The sequence below is a fragment of the Lolium perenne genome, chromosome 4, assembly GCF_019359855.2.
Source record: "Lolium perenne isolate Kyuss_39 chromosome 4, Kyuss_2.0, whole genome shotgun sequence".
NCBI lineage: Eukaryota > Viridiplantae > Streptophyta > Magnoliopsida > Poales > Poaceae > Lolium > Lolium perenne.
Genome location: NC_067247.2, coordinates 241610603 through 241628593, shown reverse-complemented (window position 1 = coordinate 241628593; position 17991 = coordinate 241610603). Strand labels below are relative to the sequence as shown.

Genomic DNA, 17991 nt, shown 5'->3' with positions numbered 1-17991 from the left:
TCCAGCGGGCAGCGGAAGTAGTAGCTCCTCCTTGAATCCGGCAGCATGACGGCGTGGTGGCGGTGGCGGTGGAGATCTCCGGCGGAGCTTCGCTAAGTTTGCGGGAGAATAGGAGGAGAGAGGGGCGGCTAGGGTTTGGGAGAGGGGGTGGCCGGCCACCTAGGGGTGCGGCCAAGCTATGGGCTTGTGGTGGTCAGCCCCCTCTCCTATGCCCCTCATTATATAGGTGGAAGCCCCAAGAGTTGTAGTCCAAGTCTTCGAATAAGACCCCAACACCAAAACTTCCCAAAGGTGGGAAACCTACTCAAGGAGGGAGTCCTACCCAAGGTGGGACTCCCACCTTTTCCTTAGGTGGGGTGGCCGGCCACCTCAGGTGGAGCCCACCTGGGACTCCTCCCTTAGGGTTTGGCCGGCCAAGCTTGTGGAGTCCCTCCGGGACTCCACCTTCCATAGTGCCTTTCTTCCGGATTTTTCTAGAACCTTCTAGAACCTGCCATAAATGCACCGGATCATTTCCAAACTTGGAATATGACTTCCTATATATGAATCTTATTCTCCGGACCATTCCGGAACTCCTCGTGATGTCCGGGATCTCATCCGGGACTTCGAACAAAACTTCGAACTCCATTCCATATTCAAGTTCTACCATTTCAACATCAAACCTTAAGTGTGTCACACTACGGTTCGCGAACTATGCGGACATGGTTGAGTACTCTCTCCGACCAATAACCAATAGCGGGATCTGGAGATCCATAATGGCTCCCACATATTCAACGATGACTTCAGTGATCGAATGAACCATTCACATACGATACCAATTCCCTTTGTCACGCGATATTTTACTTGTCCGAGGTTTGATCATCAGTATCACTCTATACCTTGTTCAACCTCGTCTCCTGACAAGTACTCTTTACTCGTACCGTGGTATGTGGTCTCTTATGAACTTATTCATATGCTTGCAAGACATTAGACGACATTCCACCGAGAGGGCCCAGAGTATATCTATCCGTCATCGGGATGGACAAATCCCACTGTTGATCCATATGCCTCAACTCATACTTTCCGGATACTTAATCCCACCTTTATAACCACCCATTTACGCAGTGGCGTTTGATGTAATCAAAGTACCTTTCCAGTATAAGTGATTTACATGATCTCATGGTCATAAGGACTAGGTAACTATGTATCGAAAGCTTATAGCAAATAACTTAATGACGTGATCTTATGCTATGCTTAATTGGGTGTGTCCATTACATCATTCATACAATGACATAACCTTGTTATTAATAACATCCAATGTTCATGATCACGAAACCATGATCATCTATTAATCAACAAGCTAGTTATACAAGAGGCTTACTAGGGACTCTTTGTTGTTCACATAACACACATGTATCAATGTTTCAGTTAATACAATTATAGCATGGTATGTAAACATTATCATAAACACAAAGATATATTATAATAACCATTTTATTATTGCCTCTTGGGCATATCTCCAACAGTCTCCCACTTGCACTAGAGTCAATAATCTAGTTTACATTTGTAAAGATATAACACCTTGGCCTTCCGGTGCTTTATCATGTTTTGCTCACGGGAGAGGTTTTAGTCAACGGATCTGACATGCTCAGAACCGTATGTATTTTGTAATTCATTTGCGTCTCAACGCATCACTCATTTCCAAATGAGTCGGCATTAATTATGTTTGGTCTTCTGGTGGAACCTTAATTCCGTGGTCTGAAATATGTCACTAATATTGTCACACACAATATAGCTTCAAAGTTCTGACTCTGTCGGAACTACACCAAGTTCTCAAAGAAATTCTTGACTTAACATCCTCAGTCATTGTCAAAACAATGACATACTCTGCCTTTCGTTTGTAGAATCCGTCACAATATTTAGAACTCTTCTAAATCTAACATAGACAACTTCTAACTCATTGTGCTACCTTTTATACAACACTTAGTCAAATTTGAGATTTGAAATTATATTTTATATGTGACAAAACCAATATCGGTGTAACACCTTACAGCGATTTGTTTGTCATTTCTCCATACAAAATTATATATATATACTTGGTTCTTCTTAAGTACTCAAGAATATTCTTACTGTTTTTCAATGATCATCACATGAATCATTCTGGTACATGCTCATAACACTTTTAGAGCATAGGACATCTGATTGTGTACATATTATTCATGATCTATAATCACTCATGTGTTTTTACTCATTGAGTGTCAGATACACTCAAGTCTTGTTAAACCTTCACATGACAAGAACATTTTCTTAATATTTCTATATTGAACTACTTCAATATCCATCCTATGTACTTTGACTTAAACTTATTTATGTGTTTTAATCTATCTTCATAGATCTTGACACTAAATTTGTTTCAGTCCATATCCTTTCATTGAAGTTAATTCTCAATGAAATCTTTTAATCAAGTATATAATTACATCATTTATAACCAACTATATGTCATCTACATAAAGTATTATAAATATGTCTCAGCGCTCCCACTTAATTTCTTGCAAATGCAAGCCTCTTCATCGTCTCTGATGAAATCAAAAACTCTTTGACTATTTCATCTGGTGAATATTCCAACTCCGTGATACTCACTTCATCCAATTGAAGTTCGTATACCTATCTAGTATTCTACGGACTAGCAAAACAATTGGTTGTATCTTGTATACACCTTTAATACACACTTCTGTTAAGTAGTGTATTTTGCCATCCTACTAGCAAATCTCATAAAGAAATATGTAGCGATTTCTAGAACAATCCACATAGACAATAAGCATCGCTACGGAAGATATAATCTTATCGTAGTCAACTCTTTGAACTTTGTTGTAAACAACTTTTCAACAAGTCGAGCTTCTTCAAGGATATTTCATCCAAGTCCATCAATTTTATAGATCTATTTACTTTCAAAAAGTATTCATCTATCTTGGATTTCATGGCGTATAGCCATTTTAACGAGTCGTGGCCCATCATAACTTCTTTGTTTGTAGTTGGTTTATCATTGTTCAAAATCAATGCTTTGTCCACAAATCATTTATTTGATCACAAAGTAAACCATACCTACAAGGTTCAATATGTGCTTTGATCTCCATGGCTAAAACACTTTGTAGTCATGGGAGCCATGATCGTTGTGGCCGCTTCCGAAACCAATTCCGATGCTGCGCTATTCTGATCATTATGCTCAGGTTCATAAACCTTATCAAATTATATTGTCCTCCCACTCAAATACTTCACTAGAAACAATTTCTCGGAAATAAGAAACATTGACAAACACTTTTGTCTTTGTCTCGTGGAAAAATTCCCAATTAAATCTCTGGGATACCCAACAAAGACATTCATCCGATTTTGGTTGTAAACTTTTAGACCAAAATTTAAAGAAAGGACTATTAGGGTTTATACCCATGCCATAACTCGTATGGTGTCATTTCTACGGATCATGATGATGCTCTATTTAGTGTAAAAGCGGTAGTCACTAAAGCATAATCCACAAAAATATAATGGCGTCATAATATTTTATCTCATCATTAATCCAACAAGGTTTGGATACATCTCTCGGATACTATATCATCATTATGATACTCCAAGAAATGTGAGTTGTAGAACAATTTCATGACTCTCTTAGATGTTTGCTAAAACTCGTAATTCAAATATTTCCACCATGATCCAATCATAGATATTTGATTTTTCTATTACGATGATTTCCACTTCATATTGAAATTTATTTGAATCCATTCAAAAATTTCAAACTTCTTCCTTATCGAATATATCCACATATACTCAATTCATTGTTGAAAGTTTTCATGAAGTAGAAGAATCTCCCGCACACAACTATGTCTAGTGAACCACATACATCATCATGTATTTTTCCACTAAGTTAGTTGCCCGTTCAATTCTTGGCCTATGAACGGTATTTTAATCATTCTCTTTAGAAAAGATTTGCAAGCGCCAAATGATTCAAAAATCAAATGACTCCAAAAATCCATTTACATGGAGTTTCTTCATGCGTTCTTTTCTAACATGACCTAAATAGCGGTTCCACAAATAAGTGGAATTCAAATCATTTGCCTTATGGCATTTTAGCGTCAGTGTTATGTATGTGTGTTTCACCTATTAAGATTTATAATAACTTATATATCCATCATACATGGAGTAATGTCATAATTTGAACAACTCATTGTTTTCATTTGACCAGAGCAAAATAACAATTATTAAGTTCTTTATTATAAATTCTAAGGGCTAGATAGAATACTAACGACGAACATAATAACACTTTATTTTGTTCCAGACGTGCATTCCTATCATATTCCTTGTCAGTCACTTAGGCCATTGTATTCTTGTATTGCGTTGTTTTGTATGACACTTCATACCAACCAATATAGTACTAATACCCAAGAATTTCATAGTGTGACTTAACTAGGAATACAACCATAACATGTATATCATTTATATACACCTGAGCTAGACTTTCTAGTCTTTTCTTTTCTTTTTGCCAAAATATCTTTTGCAGTTTCTCTTTTAGCTTTCCTCATTATTCAGAAAAACACTTTAACATTATTAACTTCTAGGTTTGTTGGTCAAATACCAATAACCTTGAGGTTCTTACTTTAAGTTGATCATCATATGACAAGTGTTTTAGATTTCACTATTAGTAACTTTGTAATATGATGAACAATTTCACTCATAATTTTATCCATTATATCATGACGACTTTCCGAGACCATGTCAGTACATGCTAGGCTCGTAAAGTTTTAACCTTAGTATTCGCATATGCAAATCTGGCTTGCACCCGTTGTATGCACACGTAGAATCTATCACACCTGATCATCACGTGATGCTTCGAAACGACGAGTCATAGCAACGGTGCATACTAAGGATGATTATTTCATGGATATGCGAATATTGTTAGTGCCCCAATAGTTGGAGGATTGGGATGCCTTGCATCTTCAACCTTCGTACATTCCCATAAAACTTATGAGTTTATGTAGTCTCACCAAATTATATTCTATCATCTTGCAATAAGGTCTTAGATATCACATATATCTCATACCTTGATTATTTCTGAAAACTAAATTTTCAGCTCCTTACTTTTCAAACAAATTTGAACTTCAAGTTTCACGGAGACAAGATAACTTTAGGTACTAATTGAAACCATAGCTCTTTGAATCAACAATGTGAGGTGTACTAAAAGTTTGCAATAGGACTTAATCAATACTTGATTCTTTAACAATACGGTACCAATCCGTAAAGTTTCTTGTCAGATTTTAACAGTATTTCTATCTCAATAACAAGACTAGTGCATGGTAGAAAGCGGATGCCAATACTACAAAATTAATACAAAATACTACTCAGACTATGTTTATGATAATTAGTTCATGTTTTAATCTAATTACTGATGAACTCCCACTTAATACAACATCCCTCATAGTTGTTAAGTGGTACACGATCCAAATCTACTACACCAAAACCGATCATCACGTGAGATGATGTAGCTTCAATGGTGAACATCAATCATGTTGATCATATCATCCATATGACTCGTGTTCAACCTTTCGGTTTCCGTTGTCCCGAGGCCATGTCTGTACATGCTAGGCTCGTCAAGCAAACCCAAGTATTCCGCGTGTGCAACATGGCTTACACCCGTTGTATGTAATCGTTGAATCTATCACATCCGATCATCACGAGATGCTTCGAAACGACGAACTGTACAACGGTGCATACGAGGGGAGAACACTTTATTATCTTGATATTAATGTGAGGGATCATCTTATAATGCTACCGTTGCGATCTAAGCAAAATAAGATGCATAAAGGATTAACATCACATGCAATTCATATGTGATATGATATGGGCCTTTAGTCTTTGCGCCTTCGATCTTCATCTCCAAAGCACGGACATGATCTCCATCATCAACGGGCATGATCTCCATCATCGTCGGCGTAGCGTCAAGGTTCATGGCGCCGTCTTCATGGTTGTTCACCTCATGTAGCAACTATTACAACTACTTTGAAATACTACTCAACATGAAATTTAAAGACAACCATAAGGCTCCTGCCGGTTGCCACAATACAATAATGATCATCTCATACATATTCATCATCACATCATGGCCATATCACATCACCAAACCCTGCAAAAACAAGTTATACGTCTCTAATTTGGTTTGCATATTTTACGCGGTTTAGGGTTTTCGAGAGAGATCTAATCTACCTACGAACATGAACCACAACGGTGATACTAATGTTGTCAATAGAAGAGTAAATTGAATCTTCACTATAGTAGGAGAGACAGACACCCGCAAAGCCTCTTATGCAATACAAGTTGCATGTCGAACGAGGAACAAGTCTCATGAACGCGGTCATGTAAAGTTAGTCCGAGCCGCTTCATCCCACTATGCCACAAAGATGCAAAGTACTCAAACTAAAGATAACAAGAGCATCAACGCCCACAAAACCATTGTGTTCTACTCGTGCAACCATCTATGCATAGACACGGCTCTGATACCACTGTAGGGATTCGTTGCATAGAAAACAAAAATTTTCCTACCGCGAGAACGCAATCCAAGCCAAGATGCAATCTAGAAGACGGGAGCAACGAGGGGATGATCAAGACTAACCCTTGAAGATTTCCAAAGCCTATAAGAGTAGGCTCTTATTGCTGCGGTAGACGATCACTTGCCGTTTGCAAAAGCGCGTAGAAGATCTTGATCACGGTGCCACGATCGGGCAGCACCTCCGTACTCGGTCACATGTTCGGTGTTGATGAAGACGACGTCCTTCTCCCCGTTCTAGCGGGCAGCGGAAGTAGTAGCTCCTCCTTGATTCCGGTAGCACGACGGCATGGTGGCGGTGGCGGTGGAGATCTCCGGCGGAGCTTTGCTAAGCGTGCGGGAGAATAGGAGGAGAGAGGGGGCGGCTAGGGTTTGGGAGAGGGGGTGGCCGGCCACCTAGGGGTGCGGCCAAGCTATGGGCTTGTGGTGGTCAGCCCCCTCTCCTATGCCCCTCATTATATAGGTGGAAGCCCCAAGAGTTGTAGTCCAAGTCTTCGAATAAGACCCCAACACCAAAACTTCCCAAAGGTGGTAAACCTACTCAAGGAGGGAGTCCTACCCAAGGTGGGACTCCCACCTTTTCCTTAGGTGGGGTGGCCGGCCACCTCAGGTGGAGCCCACCTGGGACTCCTCCCTTAGGGTTTGGCCGGCCAAGCTTGTGGAGTCCCTCCGGGACTCCACCTTCCATAGTGCCTTTCTTCCGGATTTTTCTAGAACCTTCTAGAACCTACCATAAATGCACCGGATCATTTCCAAACTTGGAATATGACTTCCTATATATGAATCTTATTCTCCGGACCATTCCGGAACTCCTCGTGATGTCCGGGATCTCATTCGGGACTTCGAACAAAACTTCGAACTCCATTCCATATTCAAGTTCTACCATTTCAACATCAAACCTTAAGTGTGTCACACTACGGTTCGCGAACTATGCGGACATGGTTGAGTACTCTCTCCGACCAATAACCAATAGCGGGATTTGGAGATCCATAATGGCTCCCACATATTCAACGATGACTTCAGTGATCGAATGAACCATTCACATACGATACCAATTCCCTTTGTCACGCGATATTTTACTTGTCCGAGGTTTGATCATCAGTATCACTCTATACCTTGTTCAACCTCGTCTCCTGACAAGTACTCTTTACTCGTACCGTGGTATGTGGTCTCTTATGAACTTATTCATATGCTTGCAAGACATTAGACGACATTCCACCGAGAGGGCCCAGAGTATATCTATCCGTCATCGGGATGGACAAATCCCACTGTTGATCCATATGCCTCAACTCATACCTTTCGGATACTTAATCCCACCTTTATAACCACCCATTTACGCAGTGGCGTTTGATATAATCAAAGTACCTTTCCAGTATAAGTGATTTACATGATCTCATGGTCATAAGGACTAGGTAACTATGTATCGAAAGCTTATAGCAAATAACTTAATGACGTGATCTTATGCTATGCTTAATTGGGTGTGTCCATTACATCATTCATACAATGACATAACCTTGTTATTAATAACATCCAATGTTCATGATCACGAAACCATGATCATCTATTAATCAACAAGCTAGTTATACAAGAGGCTTACTAGGGACTCTTTGTTGTTCACATAACACACATGTATCAATGTTTCAGTTAATACAATTATAGCATGGTATGTAAACATTATCATAAACACAAAGATATATTATAATAACCATTTTATTATTGCCTCTTGGGCATATCTCCAACACAAACCTCTGCTCTTGGAGGCCCAACACTGTCTACAGGAAAAGAAGCGTGAGTAGACATCACGTGTCAGCCCCGCCACTCCTCGCCTCGCTTTTCGTTGTGTCCGGCGTGCCCGGAGCGTCCCCTGTGAGATGAAGGTGGGCTCGGGGCGCCAGACACCGTATCGGGCCGCGCCGAACAAAATTGGACTTTGGGGGCCACTACTGAAACCATTTTTTGGTTCGGCGCGCCCAAATTATTTTGGAGACGCTTTGGAGGACGGGACTGAAAATGCTCTAAGAAGTGGTTGGGCCACAACGCGGAGTGAGTCCTTCCAGACAAACCGAAATCGTCCGATAGGAGTCACGCGCCCAGCCGCCCATGGTGTTTATCCGAGTAAATTACACGGAACTACCACAATTGTGGCGAAGTGGACGGGTCAGTACCACTTTTGGTAATTTTTTCATGTCAGTACCGTTTCTGGGGCAGCCAGCAACAGATTGAGCAAATGTGGAGCAAACAGCGAATTAAGCTCTGCGGCCCCACTGTCAGTGCCAACGTGGCAGACGGCCGTGAGGAAGCTGCGGTTAGGGTCAAAACCCTACCGTTCGGGCAGCTCTGTCCAGTTCTTCCCCGTATTTCTCCCCATTTCTTTCCAGCTCGAGGTGGCGGCGATGGAGGAGCCTCCCAATGACGGCGGTGACAGCGGCGGCAGCGGTGACGGTGGTGGAACTAGCGGCCGAGATACGGCGAGCCAGCGAGGCGAGAGCGTGGAGGAAGTTCTGGACGAGCTGTGGCCGTCGCGGCCATCGTCGGCGGCGGCGAATCTTGCTGCGATTTGGGTTGCTAATCCAGCGACCTCAGAATGGTACACCTACGGCCTCGGTGGTGTCGAGTAAGTATCTCCTCTCTAGCTTATCTAGTAGCACATTGGGGATTAAGGGGCTAGGGTTTACTGAATCTTCTCTGCATTTGTACTCTGTTTTGCTAGTTTGGATCCTGAAATTTGGGAGGTCAGAATCCATTTGGATGGGGTAGATAACCTGGAGAGGAAGATTGACCGCGATGACATAACCTACATGAATTTAGTAGCTATGATTGAGACACAGGGTTATAGCATCAGAGATTCTATGTATTGCACACAATCAGATGGAAGGGTTATATTAGTTGAAAGCAATGCAGTAATCTATGAGTTGCTAGAAATGTTTGAATCAACTAGAGTGTTATCTTTGTCTGTCAAGAAGAGAGCTGCTGTTGTTGCAAAGAATCAAACAAAAGCAGTTCAGAGTAGTGGAACAAATGCAGGTGCTGTTATTAAGTACAATCCTCAATTTGTGTTTGATTTAACTCCACCACCAGTATTCTCTGTTGATACTGATGGACAAGTCTTAACAAGTCAGTGCACTCAACAAAGCACAAATATTCAGAAGGGAAGACAAGCAGCAGCTAATGATGATGATGCAATATATGCAGAGGTTGATGATGATGCTGATGACTGTGCATTCTTTGACATGGGAGAGGCAGACTTTGCTGCAATGGAAGAAATTAGAAGGAAAGAAGATGAAGAGATAGCTGAGAAGATTGAGGAGATGAGAAGGAAGAGAGAGGACCCCATGCTGCATTGTGAAGGAGACACTGACATAGAAGATTTATTTGTCAATGAGGACAATGCAACTGAACCAGAAGCATTTGCTGAACCTGAACCTGAGGCTTCAGAGGTGACAGTGCATAAGAAAAAGAAGAAGGCAGGTAAAAGAGGTCCAGGCCCCACAACAAGAAGCCATTCAGCTGTGCAGATTGATGAGACTCCAGACATCATACCATCTGGAGATGAAGATGATTCTGCAGGTTTTCTGAAGGAGGAAGAAGATGATGGCTTTGAACCACTGTCAATGGTGCCCCCAAAGGGAAGGAAGAGTAGAAGAAAGAAACTAGCAGAGAGGAAATGGTATGATGAGAAGATGCTGCAGCCACATGAGCAGTTGTGTCTCAAAATGTGCTTTACCAATGTTCAGCAATTCAGAAATGCTCTCATTGATTTGCACATTGCTCAAAGTAGAAACTTCTGTTATCACAGAAACTCCAATGTCAGGATCATTGTCAAGTGCATTAAGGAGAAATGCCCTTTCCATGTGACAGCCTCAGAGATCAAAGGTGAGAAGACATTTGTGATAAGAAAGATGAAGCTCAGGCATACATGTCCTACAACCACTGACAGTACTAGGGTCAGTGCAAAATGGTTAGCAGCAAAGTATGAAAGCTTGTTCAGATCAGATCCAAACACAACCATTCAAACAATAATAGATAGTGCCATGCAACATTTTGGTGTGGAAGTCCCAAAGATGATGGCCTACAGGGCAAAGTGGCTTGCAATTGATGCTGTTCTTGGTGATCACAGAGAACAATATGTTAGGCTCAGAGACTTTGCACAAACAGTTGTTGATACTAACCCTGGAAGTAGGGTTATAGTCACTACTATTACATCAGCTCCTTCTTTGGATAACCCTAATCCTGGCCCCACATTCCATGGTTTATTTTTCTGCATCAATGGAGCTAGAGAGGGCTTTCTGAAAGGCTGCAGGCCATTCATTGGTAGGCACTTTATCAACATATAGTTGAAATGCATATGTACTTTCATTCTTTTTAATTCTGAAACTCATAATGTATGCAGGGTTGGATGGGTGCTTTATCAAACTATGCACTGGTGCTCAAATATTGGCTGCAACTGGCAGGGATGGAAACAACAATATGTATCCAATAGCATTTGCTGTGGTGCCTAAAGAGGATACAACAAACTGGTGCTGGTTTTTGACCCAGCTAAAGTATGCTTTAGGTGGTGAATCAGGGCAGTTTGGCCATTACACTATCATGTATGACAGGCAAAAGGTTGGTGCTTATACTTGTTTGCAATTTTTATTTAACTGCCATGACTTAGGTTAGGGTACTTGTAATGTAGTAGTTGTCGTCGACTAGTTGTCGTCGACTAGCTTGACCTTAGCTTAGGGTACTTGTAATGTACTAGTTGTCGTCGACTAGTTGTCCTCGACTAGTTGTATTGGGCTAGTCGTGGACGACTACTTGACGTCGACTAGTTGTCGTCGACTAGCTATCTTAGTTTAGGATACTTGTCGTCGACTAGTTAACCTCGACTAGTTAACCTCAACTAGTTAACCTCAACTAGTTGTCGTCGACTAGTTAACCTCGACTAGTTAACCTCAACTAGTTAACCTCAACTAGTTGTCGTCGACTAGTTAACCTCAACTAGTTGTCGTCGACTAGTTAACCTCGACTACTTGACCTTTACATGTATGCTCAAATAGGGACTTCTTAAGCCATTTGTGTGCTAAAATAACCTGTATTTCTTGTTGTTCTGTTTACATAGGGACTTCTTAAGGCTATCAGTACAGTGTTTCCAAACTGCCCTCAGAGATTTTGCTTAAGGCACATATATGCCAATTTCCAAACTGCTGGGTTTAGAGGTGAAGATCTCAAGAAATGCATGGATGCAGCTGCCTATGCTTACCACAAGGATCACTTTGACATTGCAATGGAAAATCTGAAGAAAGAGAGTGAGGAAGCCTGGACATGGCTGAGCAAAATTCCAGTCCACACTTGGTCCAGACATGCTTTTGACACCAACTGCAAGACAGACTTGGTGGTCAACAACCTCAGTGAAGTATTTAATAGATACATCCTGGATGTGAGGAAGAAACCAATCAGGACCATGATTGAAGGCATAAAGAACAAGATGATGACTAGGAATCATGAAAAAAGGGTAGGTGCAGCTACAGCAGGTTGGGAAATCACTCCTCACTTCACAGAAATGTTAGAGCTGTCAAAGAAATACTCTAGGTTTTGCACTCCAAGGATTGCAGATATTGGGTTGTGGCAAGTGACCAACAGAAAGGGTGATGCAACACATGCTGTCAACCTGGAGGCAAGGACATGTGGTTGTAGGAAATGGGATGTGACAGGTATGCCTTGCAACCATGCTGTCAGTGCTATCATCAAGGCCAAGCAAACTCCAGAGGATTATGTGAGCAACTTTTTCAAGAAAGAAATGTATGCTGAAGCTTTCAAGCCAGTGATTTACCTAGTGCATGGGCAACATGATTGGACCAAGACAAACACTCCTAACATCATTCCCCCACAATTCTACATTACCAAAGGAAGGAACCAAGAGAAGAGAAGGAAGGGGAAGTTTGAGGTGCCAAAGCCCAAAGAAAATTCAAGGATGGGGACCATTACTTGCTCCAATTGCAAGCTGCAAGGCCACAAATACACCAGCTGCACACAGGCTTTGAGGCCAGACCTGCTGATCAGAAAGAACAAGCATGTGGTATGGAAAACTCTATATATTTTTCTGCAATTCATTTTGTTCAAGTTATAACTGTGATATCTCTGCTACTACCTCCTGTGCAGCCTGCAGCAGCAACTCCAGAGCCAAGTCCAAGTCAACAGCCTGCTCCACAGCCAGGTCCAAGGCATGATCCTGCTCCACAGACAAGTCCAAGGGAATAACAAGCTCCACAGGCAGGTCCAAGGCAACAGCAAGCTCCACAGGCTGGCCCAAGGCAACAACAAGCTCCACAGGCTGGTCCAAGGCAACAGCAAGCTGGTCCAAGGCAACAATCTTTTGTCCCACCAAGAACAGCAGCAGAAGATGATGGAAAGGAGGTCCAGCATTCAAAAGGACCAGGACCTAGGGCTACTTCAACTGTGGCTATGTTGGAGATCATGGGGGAGAAGGATCTTCCAACAACTAAATGAAGTTGGATCCTTATACATCTTTGTTGTAATGGACCAGAAGTAGGCATTACTTCATTTGATGTATTCTTTTGTCTAGCTGATGTGTAACTAGTTGGGTTCTCCACTAGTTGTTGTAATGGACCTAAAGAAGGCCTTACTGATGCAAACAGCTATATAACTAGTTGGGTTCTCCACTAGTTATCCTTTTGGTGATGTAAATCAGTACATACAGTCTACTATTTGCTAAATGATGCCTGGGTGAACTACTTAGCACTTTTGTCTGCAAATCTGCCAAGTTATCTGTTCCTCTGTGTCCTTTTTTGTCTCTGTTATTGCCTGTCTTGCAACTGACCATAAATGGGCGGCGCCGCCGTGCTTTGATGCCGCCGGCGACCATAAATGGGTGGCGCCGCCGTGCTTGTGTTGTATTACAGGCAGTTCAACAATCAAACAACTTCATCATTTGATAGACACAGCCATTTCATCCAAAAATTACTTAGTCGACAACGACTAGTCGACGACAACCTCATTTCATCCAAAAACACATTCATTCAACAGCATCAGTTCTACATGTATCCAACAGCACTTCAAACACACATAATTCCAACAACACTTCAAACACACATAAATTCAACATGATCATAATTCAAAGAACTGCTTGCTAGCAAGTTCAACAAGACACTGAAATTGATCAACTGGATAACAAACTACCTGTCCATTACAACCACACATGATTATAGTTCAGACACACACTAAATACTTAACCTAGCAACTACATAGTTTCAGTCAACCATCATTCAGAGGCTATTTCAGCTATCTTCTTCAGGTTGTCCTTCATCACATGGCCTGCATTGAAAAGATCAGACACACAGTACTCCAGCTTCCTCTTATCTTCCTTCAAAGTGGCCACTTCTTGCTCTGCCTTCACCCTCTGTGCCTTCTCAAGCTCTAGGTCATGGGTTGTAAGCTCTGCAACATGCTCCAATGTGTTACCTAACTGTTTATGGAGCTCCAGGTTCTTCTTCTCCAATTCCCTTTTTTGTAACACAAGCTCATAATTCTTTGTTGCATAATCCACATTTCCATGGATCCTTGTGTCTCTCTCATCCTCATACATATTCCAAATCTTGAGTAAACACATCTTCATTGTAGATGGCCATTCACCATCAACCCAATGGATTTTGTCACACATCTCTTCCTCCTACACATCCAATAAATTAGAGGCAGTAACTACTAGGGCCAGTACAAAAAGATTGGTACTAAATTTGTTAAGTAATTATTAGAGGCAGTAACTAAATAATTGGGACAAATTCCATCAAGCTATTTCAACTAATAGCATCTATTCCATCAAGCTAGTTTGTATTGGGACAAATTCTACAAATATTATCTAACAAATAATATCAAATTCTGCAAATATTGCCATCAACCTGTCAAATTATGTACACAATGCAATAACCATACCTTCATTCCACATCCAAGAAATCTCCTCCCAGTGTTTGCACCTTCGAAGCAAACATACTTGTACGTGGGCATGTCATGCTTGCAACGCATGTCACAATCATCATAGCCGGTGTAGTCTGGGTGCAGCAAGGTTTCTGGAATCTAAAGCAAGCCAGAGGAAGCAGATTTCAGACAGGAATTGGACGAATCGAGGCTAGGACCAACAAATCCCAAATCACAACAAACCCTAACCCTAATGCCATACATACCGGTGGACGAGGGCTGAAGTCGTGCCCCTCGCTGAAACCAGAGAGCAAGCTGTCGTCACTGCTTTCTCCGTCATTCCAGGAAGGCATGGCGACGGCGGAGCTCCACGGCCCGGCGGCGCGGCGGCGAGGCTCAGTACGGTGCGGGAGACAACGGGAGAGGAGAACTGGTCGGGTCCGGTCGAAACGAGCCTGGTGCGACAAGGTTTTGACCCACTCGAATCGGCTCAGACGGAGCTTCCTCACGGCGTTAGCCAAGTTGGCACTGACGGGCCGCAGAGCCTAATTCGCTGTTTGCTCCACATTTGCTCAATCTGTTGCTGGCTGCCCCAGAAACGGTACTGACGTGAAAAAATTACCAAAAGCGATACTGACCCGTCCACTTCACCTCAATTGTGGTAGTTCCGTGTAATTTACTCTGTTTATCCGCTACTTCGCGCCGCGCCGTTCTGCTCCCAAGGGCAACAGGCCAACAGCTCAAGTGCTCAACCGAGGCGCTGGTGGTTCAGTATTTCTCCACTAATCGCACGCACCGCTGGCTAGCTAGTGGCACCGGATCGGAACCAGGGCCCACACGGCCAACCTCACTAACTACAAAAACCAACCCCATCATCACCACCGGCTCACTAAACACACTCCCGCCGCCCACCACCACCACCACCACCGACGCAGCATGAAGGCCCTCGCCGGCGACAGCCCCACCTCCGCGCCGCTTCTGCAGGCGACCAAGATCGCCATCCCTGCTGCTGTCTCCTCCGTGGGAGGGGCCGCGGAGGCCGCGGTCCTGGGCAAGGGGCGCTACAAGGTGTGGGCCCTCGCCGCCATCGCGCTCCTCGCGCTCTGGTCCATGTCCGCCGCCTCCGTCTCCCTACGCTGGTCCGCAGGCGACCTCGCCGCCTTCGGCTCGGGGGACCTAGACGCGCCGCTCCGGGACGACCTCGACTCCCTCGTACGCGCCCCCTTTCCCTTACATTCCTTACTGTCTTGCTGAATGGTCTGTTCCTACGCGCAAACGCAAAATATGTACCCTGTCACTGCGAAAATAGGCATCTGAAAATAGGCACAACAGTTGTATTCTGGTTACTGGATATTCTGTGTGAAAATAGGCACCTGAACTTTGCCTCTGTACGACTTGAGCAGGAGATGGAGGAAAGGGAGAAGCTGGTTGGTCGGATGTGGGACATGTACACGCGCACCAGCGACGAGGTGCGCCTTCCACGCTTCTGGCAGGAAGCGTTCGAGGCTGCCTACGAGGAGCTTGCTGGTGACGATATGCAGGTCCGGGATGCGGCCATCTCTGAGATTGCTCGGATGTCTGCCCACAGGCTCGAGCTTGAGCAGCCGGTGAATGCAAACGAGGTAAGAAACTGATAGACTTCAAAACTTCAATCCTAACCCATCCTGACCATTAGCTTCTTATTTTTCTTAATAAAGTCGCGCAACAAAACTACGAGTAGAATTCTCTGAAAGTTGTGCATCGCGTTTCCTGCTAGGATGCAAATTTCCGATTCCTTTTTGAAGTAATTTCTCTCAGTAGAGCATCCGACATTTTTGGTGAAGCTGAGATGCGAAAATCGAGCTAATTTCAGACTTGATTGAAATGTATCATCAAAAAGAAGCAAATTATGGAATATAGCACTTGGATTCACTTGCCATCCACCAGAGTTGTAAATTGATCATTTCATTCACCCTTGCACACTGTTGCCTTTTGGTGCTAACACCTGGCCACTTTTGGAGCCAAAACTTCATCTCTTATCATTTACAACAAGATCTTCCCTCTGCTTTGCTCCTGCACATAGTGCAAGGTCATCTAGCTATATGTGATTGTCGCAAGGGCAATTTTTTTCCATTTCTGCTTCTTTGAATCACTGGTGGACTGGTGGTGCCAGGGTTATCATACCTTGCGAGGTCAAGCAGTCACGATGAAACATCAATTTAAGCACATTAAACACGAGACATTCGTGTATGGTCACCAGAAATATTTGATGTCGCTTCACACCACACCCACGTCGTGCCTTTGACATCGCTTTTAATCCTTCTAAAATAAGCTACTGTAAAATCATCACTGTAAACCTAATGGCCATGCTATTTATGGTTTGATTTCCAGTCGAGCCAGATTGCAATGCCATTCTTCTAATTTTGCTTGTTTCAATGTCCAGTCGAGCCAGATTGCAATGCCATTCTTCTAATTTTGCTTGTTTCAATGTCCAGTCAGCCTATTTAAACTTTGGGTACAGTACCTCTACTTGTTTAGCAGGATTGCCAAACCCACCTAATTAGCTCCGTAAGCGTCCTGCTTGATCAATTTGTCGTATAAATGGAATATGAAAATGATCAATGTACACCAAGCTGTCAATTGTTCTGTCTGATCTAGGACCATCCTTGCAACTCCGAGAATTGTGTAGCGATCGCAAACATAAAAAACAAGCTCCCTAAAACGTTTATGGAAGACCAGCCTGTTCACTGCCAAACTTCATTGACATTATATTTTATTTAACTAGTCGAACTATTAGGTGGCTTTCTCATTCTTGGTCACTATTTGCAGGTAGATGGTAAGGATAACGTCAGGAATAATGATCATGGCGGAGTGAAGCTGTAGTTTCAAAACTGAAGATGCATCCTGTGCGCCAACAACAAATACGGAGTATATCAGAAGTTGGACTTTGAAGCTTCGATGTAAACTAAAAAAAATTATGGGAGGATAAGCAAAAGCTTTGCATGACATAAAATGTAAATTGCCCCGGTAAAGCATTGTTCTTATGTCATGCTTTGATTTCCTATGTAGTAACGTAGGATACATAGAATCTATCATCTCTGTTCCAAACGTCTTATATATTGGAACAGAGGGAGTAGCAGACTTGTACTACTGCTTTTGTAAATGAATGTTTTTCTATGAGAAACCTTTTACCTTAATCTCTCACGAACACCAGCAACTGTTTCGACTACAACTGGTTTTATTATCACCACTAGTACAGTTTGTTTATCTCTCACAAACCGGAATGAAGGAAAATTTACACGAAGTTCCAAAATTTCAACCAAGAACTTGACCAACTTTACAAATTTGATCATATGTGTCTAAAAATGATAGTACAGTAATAGTTTTCCCACGTAGTGAAATATTGTACTGCTTGCATTTAGGGTAAGTTTTTCCACGGATATTCTGTAGTTTTGAGTGTGGATTAATAGTCGACCCGAGAAATCCTCGGTTGATTGATTGATGATAGCAAAACAAAGTTCAAAATTACTCAA

The 17991-nt window shown here is 42.5% G+C and overlaps 1 protein-coding gene across 1 annotated transcript; it reads left to right on the top strand.

The window, feature by feature from the left end:
• Positions 1-15364: 15364 nt before the first annotated feature.
• LOC127332466 (uncharacterized) lies at positions 15365-17655 on the top strand. Its single transcript, XM_051358770.2, has 3 exons — positions 15365-15691; positions 15883-16101; positions 17288-17655. Exons 1-3 carry the CDS (start codon positions 15416-15418, stop codon positions 17339-17341), a joined length of 549 nt encoding a protein of 182 aa, XP_051214730.1. The 5' UTR covers positions 15365-15415; the 3' UTR covers positions 17342-17655.
• Positions 17656-17991: the final 336 nt, after the last annotated feature.